Source organism: Ciconia boyciana, chromosome 4 (assembly GCF_034638445.1).
Source record: "Ciconia boyciana chromosome 4, ASM3463844v1, whole genome shotgun sequence".
Lineage (NCBI taxonomy): Eukaryota > Metazoa > Chordata > Aves > Ciconiiformes > Ciconiidae > Ciconia > Ciconia boyciana.
In genome coordinates, this window is record NC_132937.1 from 54,104,370 (window position 1) to 54,122,800 (window position 18,431).

Below are 18,431 nucleotides of genomic sequence, written 5' to 3' on the forward strand. Positions count from 1 at the left end.
TTAATTGCTGACAGAACTACTATGAAATACTCTAGGTTGGTAAGAAAGTATTGTAATATTTGTTAGTACAAAGGTTTAAGGTGAGAAGTCCTTGTTGTCCTGTGTTGTCGTACATATTGTTCTCCTGTTGCTGCCCATCTCTGAAATGACCATTCCCCATGCCCTAGAAATTTGTTATCTGAGGGAGAAGCCACAGTATCTTTCTGTCTGACCTCTTTCATTGGAGCTCATTACACCAGCACAGCAAGACAGCTGGAGTCAGAAAGAGCAGCAGTCATGATTAAAAAAGTATGGGTTTTTCTATATATAATGAGATTGGTTTTATGGGTGGTGGAGGGCTTGTTTAAAAGATTTCTGTCTCTAACTCTTGAAAAATGCTTTTGTATGTTAACACCATACCCAGCTTTTAACATACTGCCATAAATAACCCTGGTGCTACCCATAAAAAGAAGGGGGTGAGGGGCAGGGGGAAGAGGGCAAACAATAATATCTGGATGCCAGATGGCACCATCGTAATGATGGGGCAGTTTCAGTAAAAAACAAAAGGAAATTCCTGACATGCATCAGTGGGGGGGACAAAGCCCTCAGGGAACTGGATATGGACAGAGAGGCCAGTGTGGCAGAGTCACCCAATATCTCTTTCTTACTTTTCAGTAGGTATTTATGTTTCCAAAGACACGTAAGCTATTTTCTTTTGGTTTTCCCTGTTAAATGGTTTCCATCATGATGTTTGTACCTGATTCACAGGTTAATAAGTAATTTTAAAACTTCCTACAAATGTTTTACTTTAAAAATAAAGCATGTTATGATTATTGGATTGCCAAAAAAAGTAGTGAAGACATACACAGATACTATCAACTGCTAGCCTGTTGCTTATCCACTTCAGTGTCATGCAGTGAAGAGGAAGAAGGAAGTTTAGGGAAAATTCTCCATATTAAGATCTAATGGCAAAAGAATTAAACTATATACGTGGTCGGTCATAGGGAAGATCAGCAGTGCAGCAGCCTGATTAGGTACCATTAGGTAATGATTTCTATCTATTCATTTAAGGAGCCCCTTTAGACAGTCACCACTACTTAGGATTTATGTATAATATCTATAAAGGGCAGAAGCAGTTGTCTTTCCCTGGGGAAAAAGGCAGCAGCGAATTTATGGAGAGCACCAACACAACAGAATGATTTGACACAAAGCTGAAGGAAAAGATCATATTCAAACTAAACTGAAGAGGAACTGTAGAGGGACAGATTGTAATCACTCAGATTGGAATTGGACCTATGCAGCTGGCTGTAGTGCCATTACTCTTACAGATGGGGCCCTGAGATTTTATTGACAAGTGGTCATGACCTCTGTTTCACTTCTCTGAACAATGGCACCAGCAGGTACCCAGTGCTGTGTGTGAGCATCCTGTGGTGTTATCCACAACTTAAAACCTATGGAAAGGTGGCCTCTCCTGGAGAAGAAGGACAGGTTTGCATTTCAGCTCAAGACAAAGTCTGGAAGTCTGAGCTCTGTTCTTGGTTCTGTCACAGAAAATTTGTAAGCCTTTGAACGAGCCACTGAGCATTTTATTTCACCAGTAGTATCTGATTTTAGATGCCTTAATAGATAGGTGTCCGTCTCTTCGAACACTTAGTCTTACTGGTATATGCAGTTCTCAAAACTTCGGACTTTGTCTGAACCATGGACTTACCCAACGATGAATTAAAAAAAAAAGGCATTAAGCAATAAAAATTAAGGGCAATATGTAATTAAGTAGCAGTGAAGAAAGTAAGATATTTTACTCCATAGCTCAAAGGACATCAGTCTGTATACACACTTTATTTTCTTCATAACACACATTGTAGCAATCCAAGTCCTAGACAGAAGAGGCTGGGGCTATGTACATCAAGTGTTCTGTAGGTCTTCACAAAAATTGGCAGGGCTCTCCATGGGTCTCACCCTGAACCCACTGTGGAAGGTATCCCATTAGTGAGCATTGTCTCTTGTCTTTGTGTTTCTCTTCTGACTTCCCCAGTTACGTATATGTTGCTATATGGAGGGGAATACACACCAGTCCTCAGCTGTGCGCAGAGCTTGAAGGAAAAAATATCATTATCCCAAGACTATACTATCATTGTCATCGTTGTTCTCAAATTTTGATATCACTTTTGCTGCCTTTATAGGCATGTGATCATTGCGTAGCACATTTTAGTCTACAAAACCTGGATTTTTAAATACATTCCCTTTATATAATTTAAAGACAAGAAGTTTTGTTTTTAAAACACTAGACACGCTGTTGTCTGAAAAGGGCATTCTTATGTGTGAATGTGAATAATAGTATCTACAAATGCAAATAGTCCTTGCAAAATTGAGCTGGGCAAGCGGTATCTACCCAGTGTTCATGTGTGGATGAAATTCTGTGGACAACTGCAATTCACTTGTCCTTGCAGGTCCATTGGGTGTGCAGCCTGAAGGCTAGATTGCTATGCATTTCACAGTTTGATCAATATTTTGTATTAAGTGCTTTACGTACAAACATAGTAAGTTGGTTTTGCTGTCATATTAAAATTGTCAGTGATTGTAGTACACTACAAAAGCAATGAGCCAAAACCAGCTCAGTACCACACCTGAATGACGCCTGCAGAAGTCCATCGATGTCAGTGGCATTACATTTCTTTTCCTCCATTCATAGAACACATTATGCGGCCCAGTGTAGGCTAATGTGCATATGACAAATTGTGCAACAATAGTCCCTTCAGCTGAACACAATCTTCACAGTCTGAAACCTGTGAAACCTCAACAGCTAACAAAAAACACTGAAAAATACAATGCCTCTCTTAAATCCAGAACTCACTATCTTGCAAGGGTCTTCATATAATGGGAAAAGTCCGTTTTGGGGGAAAAATGGTTGCTAGTCCATCACCATAAAAGTGCCACAGGTCAAGGAAACAAGTATAGACATTTGTGTACATGCACTATCCATTTTTAAGCCCCAGTTTTCTTTGGAGACTTTTCCACCTTTCATTCCAACCCTTTTCCTTTTCCAGCTTGAGAGCACTGCTGCCCATGGAGATGCCCATTTGAGGGGGGTGACAGGCAGAGGGACCCTTCAGCCATCCCATGGCTGGGTGCTGTAATGTACTCAGAACTCCAGCAGTTGAGTAGCAGCAGACACGGTTAAGTCAGTGATAACAAAGGAAGGTCATGATTTTCCCTCCTTCCAGGTTTCACTTCTCTACCTAGTAGTGATCCCTCTAAAATAGGAGCAAAAGACTCCTTTGTAAAATATTCATCAGAGCTCTCAGAACACACTTACTGCTGTATTTTTCCTTTGGGGAAGAAGCATTGTCATGTCTGCTGTGCAGAGGAATAAAGGAAGATGATCTTTGATGCAATGGCAACTTGCTAATCACTGAGAAGTACGCTAAGAGCTATGGAATACTCAATGTAATCTCTTTGAGGCAAGAGGCAGCTTTTTGTTTTTCATTTGTACAGCTATTAGCACAATTGGGTTCTGTCTGACAGCTGCTACTGCCACATTACTAGAACTAGTTATTGCCTTTGTCTTATTAGGGTTGTTATTATAGGGACTGTTATTACAGAGGGATTTAATTAAACAACATGCAATGACAACTGAAACACGTCCATCATTTTCTGTTTTCTAAAAACCTACTTCTCAGTAAATCTATTCCACTACTTCTATTTTCAAAGACCCAGATGTTAGCATACAGAAAAGCACAATGCAGTGCAGTGGAAGGTACACTATATGCAGAACAAATAACTTTAAACCCATGGAACTGACTGCTTATTGTTCACACACTTTTTGTGTTTTGTCTCTCCATTTGGCAACATTTATCATTAATGACCACACAAAGATATTTGAAAGGCTTTGTAATTTCCTGGGTTTAGGGTGATAGAAAACTCAGAACCATTGGATATTTATATTATACATTCATGTTACAAAAATGTTCAGTATCTAATGACAAGTCCTGTATGGAGATTTTGTTTGCAGGGTTTTCGTGCGTTTTCCCCCCTTTTTTTCAGCTTTCAACTCTTGATTCTACCAATTCCCTCTTTAGCAGCCAACAGTTATATTAGAATTAAATTACACTTCCAAATTTATCACTTAAAAAGTAGAAACTGGGCCTAGAAAGCTGAATAAAATATAATTTCCTGAAGATATTCCAGTGTTTTCATTATGAGTTGCTGACTAGGATAAAATAATACAATATGTGGCGTTTATAGATCAAGCCTCATTTCAAAAAGGATCCAGTCTGCTTTAGTAATGTTCTTACTTCCCTTTTGTGTCCTCTCGGTTTTGTTCCTGTGTTTGTATGTGTGATATACATCATGTGTAAATATTGTGAGTATATGAAGTATCTCTGGTTTTCCAAATGAGTAATTTTAATACCTAGCAAAATATCATCCCTTTTGGTTTGGAATACAGCAGTGCTTCAACAAAGCAAAGTTACACAGCAATTCACAATGTTAAAAAATATAAAGAAGACGGCTTCTGATAAAGATGAATACCCTTTTTTTGTAACCTGATTAGGATTTCTTACTTCTTTCTACCTCTTGACCTCTTTGTCAGGTCACGAAGCTATACATTTAAACTAATCAAAATATCTAAGTCACAGTAGCTGACATGGACTTTTTAATCTGTGGCAGGAGATTTTCCACATCGAAATAGTGTAATAGCAATTGCACAGTCTTAGAGAAAACAAGATGTGTGGCCCACCTGTACTGTTAAAGACTATAATCCTTTCAAAATGAAGGATATCATCTTTGAACAAGAGCGATCTTTTAAGATAAAATGTCTCAGTGTAGGGAAATGGAATCCCTTTGCATCATTAGTTTCTCAAAGGCTTTGCTCCAGAAAGAAAACTTGAGGTCTTTGTAGCAGCATTATAAACAGTTTCAAATGTTTCAATAATATATACAATCCATTTCTTTCCTTTCTATTACTTCCTGTGTATAGTGCTAGCAGTGGATATCAGGTTTATAACAAGGTGTTATAAACACCCACAAAAAGTGGGTAAAGAGTTGCACACTCTCTGCTCTAGGAAACTATGCAGTTCCAGTCAGGGATCCTGGTACATACATGCTGCAGGGGCACCAAGTTCCTTTCTTGGTTTTGGATTCTTTTTTTAACCCCAGAGTGAAGGGAAAATCCTTTTGTGCACTAGAGAAAGGCAGTAGGTGAAAAAGAGAAATGCATAAAAATACTTTCAAAGATGCTGATCACAAAACTGAATTTCCTTTTTCTTCTTATCAGACTATTCATGGGCTTCTCAAGGTGAGGAATGAGTTTCCTATAGCCTCAAGTAGCCCTAGACCATAGAAGAGACAGACGTGTATTGCATTCAGCCCTTGGCAAAGTTGTCCAAGTCTGGTGTGGCGTATCTAAATAAAGACCAAAAGGAGAGAAATACTGTCAGTGACAGCCATGTTTTAATCAAAAATACATCCCATAAACTCTGATTTATTTGATAAATTTAGATAATGCATATGTTTAGGTGTTGAAAGACCTACATTTCTGTCAGGCAGTTGACCCTATCACAAAAAGCTTTTGGTTCATTAGATTAGCACTTAAAAATATCAGTAAAAGAAAACTTGATGAGTTTGAAGGAGCTGAGAGATCCCAAACACTTACTATTAATGGGAGAGTGTTAATGGGGATCTTTCCTGTGAGGTTCTTAAGGGATCACTGCCAGACCCAACTACTTGCTCTTCTATTCCAACCCTTGAAGTATATCTACAACCCTTGTCTTAGAATTTGCCCATGGCAGAAAGTTTGGTGGAATGGCCAATAGAGAAGACAAGACAGTCAGACAAAGCTATCTGAATCACCCTGTAACCTGGATTCATTACTGCAGTGCTTTAATACCACCAACATATCTAAGCATAAATAATGCAGGTCATGGAGTACCCTAGAACCGTTGTTTCCAGAAAGATTTAGGAATCAACGTAGATCAACATAAGCTTAGCAAAACAACATGTGTTACATTTAAACAAGGTGGTGATTATGTGATATGGACTTGAATGTGACCCTTCTTCTTGATGTTACTTTGAGTAAAATGCTAGGCTAATTTGCAGCACTGATTTTTTTTTAAGATGTCAAAAAAGTGGTGACGACACAGAAAAATTGAGAAATTATTCCATTGTTGAGGAAAACAACAAAAAAAATTGAATTCAGTCTGGTTTGCTTATTGTAATGATGGCTGCAAGGTGCTTTTATTAAAGTATGTATGGACTTTCAGAGGCAAAAATTTGGAACGCGTAAGGGATCCTAATCAGTTAGACAAGAGCAACAGCCAGAGAAATCCAGAACAGAAATAGAACACTGTTTTTTTAATGAGAAGGAAAATTAAATGTGCTAGGGGGAAAAAAAAAGCAGCTAAAGAAATGGTGGGTTCTTTATCTTTTTTATAGCTTCAAATTAAGGCTTAAAAATGGTTACTGCAATACAGAAACAATGCTTGAAATTATTTTCCCTGTAATACTGTAGCTAGGTGATAACAGCAGCTTGTTCAATACTTACTAGTGACATAATCGTGATATCAAATAACGCAAAGGTGATCTAGGTTGAATACTAGCAAAAAGTAGCTAGTGGGATCATGACACACATTGGGACATTGCAGGATGCCTTACACTGAGACATTTTAGGATCAAGGCAGGTGCTCTAAGCATACATCTTTCTTCCTGGGTATAAGGAGACACTCCACATGAGTACTTGAGAGCCCTTCCACTGTGGCCATTGAGTTGTCAACAATATGTCACGGCTTTTATGTGTATTTCATAATAGCCTTATGATGAGGTGAAGCATTTGTTTCTCATTAAATAGAATTTGGCCTGGACAGGACTATATTACTTTTGGTTGCCTGGCTGTTTGTGGACATGACTTGCCTTGTTCTCTTTCTCTCACAGGTTTATTCCTGAGGCTTGGTCCACCTGTAGTGTCACCTGTGGAGTGGGCAGCCAGGTGCGGCTTGTGAAATGTCAAGTGCTCCTCTCTTTCTCCCAGTCTGTGGCTGACTTGCCCATTGATGAATGCGAAGGTCCCAAACCTGTGTCTCAGAGAGCCTGTTACAGTGGTCCCTGCAGTGGGGAGGCAACCGAATATACCCCAGAGGAAACTGAGCTGCTGTATGGCAGCTTGCAGGAGTTTGATGAGCTCTATGACTGGGAATATGAGGGCTTTACGGAGTGTTCAGAGTCCTGTGGAGGAGGTAAGTGCAAAACATTTCTGTGCTGGGTTTGCTTTCCCTCTTCAAGTGTGTGCTTTGCAGCTAACACCCATGGACATGCTGCTTTGCTACTGCTATTTAGAATGATAGAATCATTTAGGTTGGAAAAGACCTTTAGGACCACTGAGTCCAATCATAAAGTGATTGAGTCCAACCATATTTGAAAAGGCGTGGATGAGAACTGTGAAAAAAACCACGTGCACAACATATTTTGGCCCAGGACTTTCAGGCTCCATGCTCAGGCTGTCACCAACCACATGTTTCTGTTTCCTTGTATCAGCTGATCATTCAAAAGGCACTCACAAAAAAGCTGAATGTTAAAGTGGTCTGGTGATACAGGCTAAGAATCACGTGTCATTTTTAGCTTTTATCTCTTGATTTGTACTGTGCAAGTATAAACATGTGGAAGTAAATTGTACTCCCATAGCAGATGCATTAAATTATTGCTATTTTAAGGGCTTAGCCGGTTACCTAGCTCCTATCACTAAATGACATTAGCTCCGATCCCAGTGCAAAAGAAAACACATGGTAAAAAAGCACTAATGGTGTGATGTCTGAAGCTAGCAGGCTTGGCACTTGGAGTTTCTCAAAGTTAATCAGGGTCTCAGGTTCCACATGTTTTAGACTATTAATGCACAGTTCTTGGATATCCTTTTTTTCCCATCATTTTACCTAGCTAGTTCTGAGAAATAAGTCCACTCCGGTATTTTTTAAATTAAACCTAGACTTCTCCAGCTGCCGTCTTTTTACATTACAAGTTTCAGGCTGCTTAAAAATGGAGTACTATAGATAAATACAGAATAGGTACTGTAGAACTGGAAACCACTCAGTACTTTATGAATGGTTAATAGTGTGATCTGTACAGATTCACCAGTAATCAGTTACAAACTTAAAAAGCACAGTTAGTAGAAAATAATGCAAAGGTTTTCTATGCTTACTTTTAGTTTGCTGACAGTAGTCAGTGTTTAGAGCAGTTCACAGAGAGTTGTTAGACCATTGCCACTATTGCTTTGTTTCCTACATAGAAAATGTGACAGTAGTGTATTGCTAAGTGGTCACAAATTCTGACTTTACAGGAGTATCTGTCATATATTAAGGCTACTAGCGAGCAGTAACCATTTGTCACACTTACACTGTGAATACTGAAACCTGAATAGCTTCTAGAAATATCCTCTTGAAATGAAGTCATTTATTTGAATATAGTGACTACATGTGTATTTTTCAAATATAACTCACAAAGACTGATATGACAGAGACATTTTGATTTATAAATTTAATCTCTTTCAATTGTCAGCAAAGATTTTTAGACAAGATTTCTTTTTGTCTGACGTCAACTCCAAATTTTCCAGGTTAGCAGGTGCTAAGTCAGATATTTTTGTAGCCATAGGTGCAAGACCGGTCAGACTAATTTTATTGGTTTTGGAGTCTCAAGAGGCAAAATTGGATAGATGCAGAAGTAACCTTTCACCTCCCCGAAGTAGCAACCAGAAGGAATTAGTTAGTCATTTCATCTGCTGTTAGTAGCTGCATTTCCCAGAGCTGTCATCAAATACCATGTACCAATTATTCTATTCTGGTAGATATAAACACAGAAAATCTCATTTGATGGTATTTTGAAAGTGAACTTAAACAGCCTAGATTCAGGTCCCACCCTTACATCCATTTATATTGTGATTTCCTATTGAGAACTGATTTCCTTTTTTTCAGGGAAAGCAATTTTAAAGTAGACAGCTTTTTGTTCTGGTAATATTGTGTAGTAAATAATGTTTAGAATTCAGCTACTTGGCAAATAAACTTCCTAAAGTTCATATACTTTTTTAAATTATCTCTGTACCACGGAACTCCTGACCGATAATCAAAGGTCTTTATATTCTCCAAATGTTCAATGATCCATCTTTGATTTAGAGCTTATAACCATTTGCCACACTAACTTATCAAAAACAGAGGGACAGATGTTATCAGTATGCTGAGACACACTCAGGGTGAGATTCAAGGAGAAGCTGAAGAAAGCGATGCTGAGCAAATTTGTTTGCTGCTGGAGCAAGCCAGATTTTTTTTTTAGTCACTGGCACAAGTATTAGAGCCAGAAACTTCTGTCAATACATAGTCTAGCAACCACAGACTGGTTAAATTCAGGCAGGAGCCTTTTTCTTCAATACCCATGCTGTCAGGCAAGATTACTGATCCTACTGGTAGCTTTAAAAGGTAAAAAGTTGTAAGAAACTCTGAAAGGAAATTATAATGAGCAGAGTAGAATAGGTAGGATAGACTAAAATTATTGGAAATACAATCAGAGATGACTTAGGTGACAGGAGTAAGCATGGGGAATGAACTCACTGGGAGGTCTGGGGCAGGTTGAATACTGAAAAGTGAAGAGCAGTAGTATCAGAGTTTGGCTATATGAATTTCATAAAACAAAACCATCAGCCTGAGAAACGGAGACAAGGCTGAATTCAAGACCTCACAGTCAATCACTTTTGGATAGTCAGCACTGAAACAGACAATACAAAAGCATTACGGTAACTGATAATCATTGGTCAAGAGCTCATTAGTGACACACTTCAAAGGGGAGAAATTGAAGCTGTGGAAGTACACTCAGTTTACAAAATTTTGATCTGAAAAGAAAAACATCCAGCACATGGAGATGGTGAGTGAGCTGTATTCCTAGCAAACAGAATGGTGCCACCAGCATGTGACAGGACTTAGTGGTTTCTTTCCACAGAGTTAAGAGGAGTACTTTCCTGGTTTCCATACCTCTGGATTATCAGTCCTTCTCTCCTGGCTTCATCAGATTGGTCTTGCTGTCAGGCCTGCACAAGTGATCGATGCAAAGTAGAGACCAGTAACATGAACACAGTGCCGTTTCCCATCAGGTAGAGAATCACCTCTGTTCTGCAGCCAGGAGCAGTCTGTCCTGGGGTATCCATATGCCTCTCTTTGCTGTACACGATATTATAACATGCTCAACAGAAAAATGATTGAGCTGGAAAGATACTGAACATGACAGGGTAGAGAACATATTGTTTATGTATAGAAATTTCATAGGTTGCCTTTCCTAGAAATAAATCACTACCATTTTTTTTATTATTTCAATAGGTTATCCTTTTTATAATTTTTTAAATAATTTTGGGAGATTACTTGAATAGCAAAATGGCTAGAAAATATGGGGCCACCTTGTAAAGAAGGAAACCCACAACAGTGTTGGCTGAATTCAAGGACTTTGGTAATTTCGATGTTGATGTCCATGTCCAAAATTGTCAAATTTATTTCTTCTCTTCAGCACCTTGAGTACAGTGAAGCCACTGCCTATCCTTGAGTCATAGGCTTGCATACATAGGAACCAATAAATTGTTCAACATGCCACTTTGCTGTGGGCCTCTCCTCAGCCTGTACTGAGAATAGGGGAATGGATCCATGAATAATTTCAGTACAGGAACTACGATGAGTTGCAGCACTTTGGTCTTGTTGAATAATATGATATCATTGTTTGCCTAACGACATATATTCTGGCATTAGAAACAGCAAAAGGTATTGTCAGTTCTGTTACATTGTTCTTGGAACTGTTCAAGCTCTTCCAACACTATTTTTTTTTTTTTTTTAAACGTTGGTGTCTTCAAAAGATTGTGAGATATTTTGGAAAACTAATTGTTGGTTTTGAGAAGATGATGCAATTGTTATGAGTTCAGCTGATCTTTCGCTAACTCAGGAAGTAGAGATGAATGTAAAAAGCATACTTCCACTTTGCTTGAACCACTGTGGATTAGACTTTTAGGAAGTTCAGGCCAATTATTATCCTCAGACTCCCTGGGGAAGAAGTAGTTCCTCTCTCACTAAGTAGTCTTTCCTATGGCATGCAGTGTTGCAATCCCAGATTTTCTAGCTTTCTAACTTCGTGATCCAAAAAAACTGTAATATTCCTACCTTACTCATAGGAAAAGTGAGACAGAGTAACTGGTATGCTGAAGAGTACATATGGAATTTGGTATCACCAGGGATTTCCTGAGTTAAAACATAATCATCAAATCTTCCAGCTTCTCTCTTAGTCCCAACAGCTACCCCTGTTCTGTCCCAGCTCTCAGATACACCCTGCAGGTTTGCATCTTCAGTTTAGGTGCAGGTCTGTGGATGCAGAAGAGTAACTGAGAGCGGATGAATTGTCTGACCTTGTTTTACTTTACTTTTGCATGTATAGCAATCATACTCTTGCTTAAAATATTGCATGCCACAGTCAAGGCCATCTTCACACCTTAGCCTGCTTGACTGACAAATAAACAGCCTCATTGCACTAATAGTGAAAGGATGAGTCACTAGAGAGCGCTGGACAATTTTCTGTCTAGGGAAGGTAAGTTGTGAATGAACCTAGGGACTTTTCACTGCAATCGAGACACCTAGTGAGACTGAAAGCAAGGGCAAGTAAAAGCCCAGCATCCCATGTGGTGTTTTGATCAGGTCATCTCCCAGCCAGCTGGGGAACAGGATACAAAAGGTGCAGTAAGCAATGTATGACTGTGTCTGGAAAATTGCAAGAGTTGCAGATGAAGGCTTTTCCCAATAGAAGGGGGAAGAGGAACTGCGATTTTCCCTACTCAGTCAGGTACACTGTGCCAAGAAACATCCCCCTTTGGTAGACATTCATACTATACCCCTCAAAGACCGTGGGGCAGAGCGCTTGGATGTGGACAGCAAACACCTCGCCGAGGTGCGGGAAGCAGCCTCCTCACTCTCTGCAGCCGGGGCTGCAGCCCGTGAGCTGGCAGCCTGGGTGTGAGGCTGTGCTTCCCCACACGCAGCAGCCCCAGTGCCGCCCTGCTGGGCCTGTCTCCGCCCTCGGCTGCCCCTTCGGGGATGGAGAGCTGGCTGTGACCATGTGTCGTTGTGTGCAGGTGTCCAGGAGGCTGTGGTGACCTGCCTGAACAAACAAACCAGGGAGACTGCGGACGAGACGCTGTGTGTAACCAACCGCCGTCCTCCACAGCTGCTGAAAGCTTGTAGCCTGGACCCCTGCCCCCCAAGGTAGGCTTCTTATATCTTATCACCAGGCATACATTTTTTTCCAGATTTAAGAGAGATGTGATCACTGATAAAGTTGAGAAACTGATCTTCAAGCTCCGCAAGAATCTGACACGTTTGGGGCCAGGGATGCTTGGATCTGGGAATTACCGAAATGACTCCTGAAGTAAAACACACAGACGAGAGCCCAAGATGGTTCCCCAGGCTGCAGTAGCACAGACTCAGCTGTCTGGGCTCAGCAGATCTGTGTCAATCCCCCGGAACTCCTTTTAACTGGTGTGAAGTGAGCAGAGGTGATGCGAGTGAGTAAAACTCTGCTGCTGCATAAGGTAGTGGATCGGCACAGCCGGGTTGGTGTTGTTATCGCAAGTGGGGATACCCGGGCCAGGGCTCTTCAGTCTTGTCCAGACATCATTTAACAGATTTTGAGGAATCCATGATGAAAGCAAAACAAATACACAAGTGTGGGTGATTGTAGTCCAGTAGGTTGCCCGGAGCCATTTAAACAACGCTAGCGGTATGAAAAAAAGAATTTTAAATAACTTGTGACCCCAGACTCAATGGCCTTTTGGTCTGGAGGCGTGCGCTTCCTCACACATGCTCTTTCTCAGACTTCAGGGGCTTACAGCCTCTTCACGCCACAGTTGTATTGACCGGGAAGTACAAAGCGGTGGTAAAAACCAAAGGGCAAACTTCAGACTGCTTGCCTATTCAGGTCCTGCAGGCAACCAGTTTATGGATTGGCTTAACTTTACCCAGACTTGTGTCAAGTTTAAGGAGACTTCTCCAAGCTCCCCTCTTACAAAAGGTTTTGCAGAACAGGTTCCTCCCTGCTCTCAGGCAGCTTCCACAATCCTGACCCTAAAAACAGCAGATCTTTCTCTGCAGAGATTCACATCTGTACCCTTTACAAGAAAATAGCTGTCATGAGGTTCCAGGGGTTTATTTAAATAGACCTGGGCCTGCCAAGTCTTCAAGATTTAATGTATACATATTGTCTTTATTCCCAGCTGTACACAGGTGCCTTTACTCTCTTCTGGTAGTGCGGCAGATTTGAAATACATTGATTTATAATTTTTGGACTATTTAAAACAGTGCTGCCCAGGTGGTAGATATTCCTTAGAGTATATATTGGTAGGTGTATATATTCTTTATATGACAGCAGGCTATACAGAGGTATATCGTTATGAGTATTAGTAGATTTTGGGTACACAGAGAAGGTTCACATTAAAAATCAAATATGGCATCAAATGTGGCCAGCATCCAGGCATGATAAGGACAGAAATAATGGTTTGATTGGATGATCAGGATTTTGAGTCTGTGACAACCAGAGCCAAATAGGCTGACACTTTTCACCAAAGCATTACAAGAATTGCTTATGAGGATATTGCAACCCTGACTTTGTTAAATTGTCTGTATTGCTGGAAATAACACACAAATATTATATTGATGCTTGAAAAGAACTTTGTAGGTGGACATCTCGCTGTAATTGATAGGTAGCAGCATCGCTGGAGCTGAGAATGCATGGTAGGAGATTGATCACTGATCGAGTCTAACATGGAAAATCAATATTCACTGAGTAAGAAAAAATAAAGCACACTCATGTAGGCCAGTATTTTTGTGAGTTCCGTTACAAAAGTAGTCTGAGAAACTGGGTGGATACTTTTTTAATTAGTTTGTGTGATAATCCATACCACTGGAATCTGATGGAAATTTAGGGTAAAATTCTGTCCTTATGAATGCTGATGGAGTCATTGCTGTTGACTGGCAAGTCCATACACTGTGGCTGTGAACTTACATCCCTGTTACAGAAGTTCCCAAAATCTGGGAACCACTGATACTTCCCAGAGCTTTTGCTGATGCCTTATAGAGAGAGGTCTCATACTGTTGGCTCTTCTCTCTGTTTTCCAGCTGCTAAAGTGCATTAACAGAAGCTAAAAATGTAAAAAACACTTTCCTAAAATGTCCTTGGTGTAAGTGACTGTTGGAGTATGCAGCTGTGGTGGGTAGAGGAGACAGTTTGCTGAAAAGGCAACTGAAACCGTGACGAATGCCTCAGTAGACAAGGGAATGTTGTCCACAGCATGAAGAAAAAGCTAAGAAGTCTTGCTCAAGAGAACAAAAATTGCCTCCTAATATATTTAGAGAAATTATTCCAGTGATGTTTCTTGAACCGAAACAGCCCAGCATGCTTAGAATTTAATGCATATGTCTAGAAATTAATACAGTTCAAGACCTTGTTTAGCTTGAGAGGGAGAACATTTAAAAATTAGAACTTCCAAGCTTAATGTTGCTTCTGCTGCAGGCATTTTTGGTTACATGTGGCATTTGCCATGGCCTCTCAAACGGTTAGTCGTGTAAGCCTCTCCTGGTCAACAATTGGTTTAGCTGGTTTAATACAGATAAACAAAAGCACTGAATGACAGAATCTAGTCAGGCTTTCTGGAGGTCAGAAGGCATACACCTCAAGACAGATACTGCAGGAGTAGTCACTGAAGAGTAATTTCATTCTGGTTTTGTTTCATCATTCTTTTTGGACACTTAAGAAGAATGATACTAAAGGGATCTTCATTGTTGCTGTTCTTTTTGCACCCTACTCAGAATAAACATGAGTAGACTAGAAGACTTCATTACTCACTTAATGCTTCACGTTGAAATTAGTCTGTGGTATCATCATCTTCTTCAATTCCTATTTGCTCTGGTCTCTCCTGGAACAAAATATGGTACAAGCTAGAATATACAAAAATACTTCAGATTTATGAAAACACTGAAAGGTCATGGTGCTTGTATAGCAGCTGAGAGAGCTTTATAATTTCCATTGAAATTCTGGCGTAATATCTTAGCACATTACTATTCTGAGTCCACTGAAGAGAGACAGAAAAACTAAACCACAGAAATCCATCTTCAAATATTCACAGCTGTATGGAGTCAGCAAAATTTCATGCTTAAAATTCTTATAGAAGAAAACAGAAGAACCAGGAAGAGTTGCACACAAAAAACTGGAAGATATCATCCATATTCAAATCCCAAAGCAGCTGAGTTTCCTGAGGTTTCAGACTTTGAGAGTTTTTTCTTATTGCTTCAAGGGCAATAGCAGAAAAAGAGCCCAGTCCCTTTTCTCCTGGAAAACAGTGTAACAAAATTTCCCATTTTGCACTGAACTAAGAAACAGTGAAACACTGTGGAGCTGATTGCCAAGTTGGGAGCTAATAACCGATTGTCAGCACAGTAGGTACAGAGTAAAACTTCATATCATTAACTTGATATACCTTTGTTTGATATTTCTGCAAAAAGGATATAGCCTGTTTTGATGTACTGGGAGACCCAGCATGCTTTCTCCAGGAAAGAGAGGAATGAAGACCATGACCGTTTTCATTCAGTCATTCAGTTACTTAATTTGTGTCAATCAAGCTGTATCACTTCCAGAATTATATAGCAGTACTTGAGCAGAGCACAGTCTTCTCAGAAATAAACGCAGAATAGCTGTTCAATGTCTAGAAGTTTCTTCTCTAAGCTCAAAAAATGAAAGGGCACATCACTCAGTTTTGCTAATTGTTATGTTTGTATTCTAAATTACTCCAAAAACAATCAGGAAGAACCCTGTTTCAATGTTGTCTTTACTGTTTTCAACAACAAAATGACTCATATCCAAAATTTGTCTCTTCCTCAGCCTCCACAACCCAAAATACAGAGGCAGTCATCATCTAATCAGATATAATGGCTGTTGTTTATAGCAGCAACAGCATGAGCACCTCGTGGTGAGCCAACAAACTCTACCAAAGGGGTGAAAGAGAATGTTGTAACTGTGTTATTAATTATAACTGCTCAATAGCTTGGTCAATGTGTCTTGAAAAGATTTGGTAAACATGTATAGAGGAGTGGAGAGAGAAGCAAAGCAATGAAAGCCAGATGGCTGAAAATGGAGGAAATTCCAGGCAATTTCTACAGCTTTGTTCTTGCATATTTCCAAAACTGAACTTTTATTCCTGTACAACAAAGAACAGCTGAATGCTACAAACCAAAGAAAAAACAGTGAAGAAAAAGCAGACAGTTCTAGGAACAGCACACAATTTCACCCCAACACTTTCCCTTTACTCCTTCAAGCCTCTGTTGCTGGCAAAAAAAAGATAGGAAGCCATCTGAGTGGTCCTGATACCTGACTGAAGGGTCAAGATAGCCTGCGTTAAGCTAGGCTCCAGCTCATTGCACAGTATCTTCTTTTTCTCTTCCCTTTCTTCTTTTTTCCCCATGCGTCTGCTTGTTTTGTGTTTGTGCAATAAATTACCTGTTATTATTTTTGATGTTTTTTTGGTGAATGCAGTATTGTCCATCTGTTTTGCTCTATTTCATTTCCCAGATGAAGTCAAACTATAAAGGAGAAAAAACCCAAAATGTTTTTCGATGTATTTGGAGACGTGAGGCATTAGGTTGCTGGTAGGTTAGACTTAGTTTAAGATGTGCTCCCATCGACAATCTGAAATGAATTCAACATGTGTGGAAGGGCCAGAGCTTTCTCTAATCCATTAAAGGTGACCTCTGTGTGGGGGAGGGTGTTAATGCATATGTGTTTTGCATCTCTCAGGTGAAATATTAGAGCATCTCTGTCTAGTTCATGAAAAAGGTTAAAAGATTTGCAAGTCATTACGTCTACAGATACTGCAGTATAGCCTTACTGGCAGGAGATACCAGCTCTTGTTTTTTTGCAGTCTTTTCGCAGAGGTGTGAGTTAGAATTAGCATTAATGAGGCAATGATGGTGTTACTGTCTGTTTGTGCCACAGAAAGATTTTCAACACCTCGCAAGCCCACAACACTTGACAGGCCGTAGCTTGAACCATTGATGGAGTAGGTTGGAGAATCAGACATTAGAAGGAATATGCTGTCAGACAGTGTGTTCATCCTTATTTGAAGCCTTTAGGTCAAGAAACAGCTTAAACAGGAGTCAAACAGGCTCAGTGAGAGAATCATAATTCCATTTTTTGTCTAGGACTGTACAAAGATGTCTAAACAGGCAGCTGTCCGTGGGCAGCTCTGTTATGCTGTACCTGCATTACCTGCATGCCTACCCTGCACTACTATAATACCTCTCTGGCCTTAAAATGTATTAATCTGTGACCTAAAAATATTTATCTTTTCTCTCCTCATTTTTATAATACGATCTCCCTCTTTGTACCCTCTCCAGTTGTTAAGAGATTGTCCAAGATGTGTCTGACAGCCCACCCTTCCCCTTTCTCACTGGATATGTTGCCTGTGGTGGAGCAGTAACTGCATGCTCCTCCGTATCTGTTACTCAAGAGCAGTTACAGTGAAGGGGACTCATAGGGAGTGGTCCTTTTCAGCCATATGTATCGCATCTAAATGTAAAGCAAAGCACCTTACAAGTTGCCAGGGTCAATGGAGCAGCTCTGGAGTCTCTGTCACAGTCTGCCTCCAGCTCTTCTAGTTTAAACTTTCAGGCCTTTTTGGCCCCAGCCATTTTGCTTTTTTAAATAATATGACGGTTCCTTCATTAGATAGGATTTCTCTCATAGATATTTTCCTCCATTTCATCTTATATTCCATTCAGACTACTATGTTCATAAAATATTAAAGTGCAATTGTAAATAATTTTCTAATAATTTATACTATATTTCCTTTTTACTTCAAAGAATGGTGATTACACTTCTTATTCAGAATCCTATATCCCTAGATAGATTATTTTCCTCTACACAAATCTCCAGGTCACAAGTTTCGCCAAGTTAGTACAAACCTCGTGTTGAAACAATCTCGCCATGCCCTACCACAGGTTTTTTATAGCTTGGTTTGTGATGAGCATGAGCTTAAAGTCATGGTAGGGTCCTAGTGAGTCCCTCTGCAGAAGACAATTTCTCTTCTTTTTTTCCTGGCACTCTTAATTTCCTGGTTTTAGCCACCTTAATACAATCCACTTCTCTCCACCCTTCTCTAATGTCTGTGCTAAACAGAACTTAATATTCACTGCCACTTGATATTTTTCAGTATTTTGAACAAATATGCTCTCACTTCAGCATTTCATATGCTAAATTCTAATTCTTAGTTTTTTCTCTAGATTTATTCTCAATTTTCTTGAGTATTAATTTACTGCCTCAACAGCAGAATTTCACTCCCAAAAGAAAGCTTTCCGAACAGTGACAATAAAGAGCATGTCTTTGCTCTTGTGCCAAATATGAAGTTAAGT

At 39.8% G+C, this 18,431-nt stretch overlaps 1 protein-coding gene across 1 annotated transcript in view; it reads left to right on the plus strand.

Moving 5' to 3' along the window:
* The window catches only part of ADAMTSL1 (ADAMTS like 1), a 468,435-nt gene that overhangs the window by 379,424 nt on the left and 70,580 nt on the right, over window positions 1–18,431 (plus strand). The window contains 2 exon segments of the mRNA XM_072860932.1: window positions 6,907–7,208; window positions 12,110–12,239. Coding sequence (XP_072717033.1) covers window positions 6,907–7,208; window positions 12,110–12,239 — 432 coding nt within the window.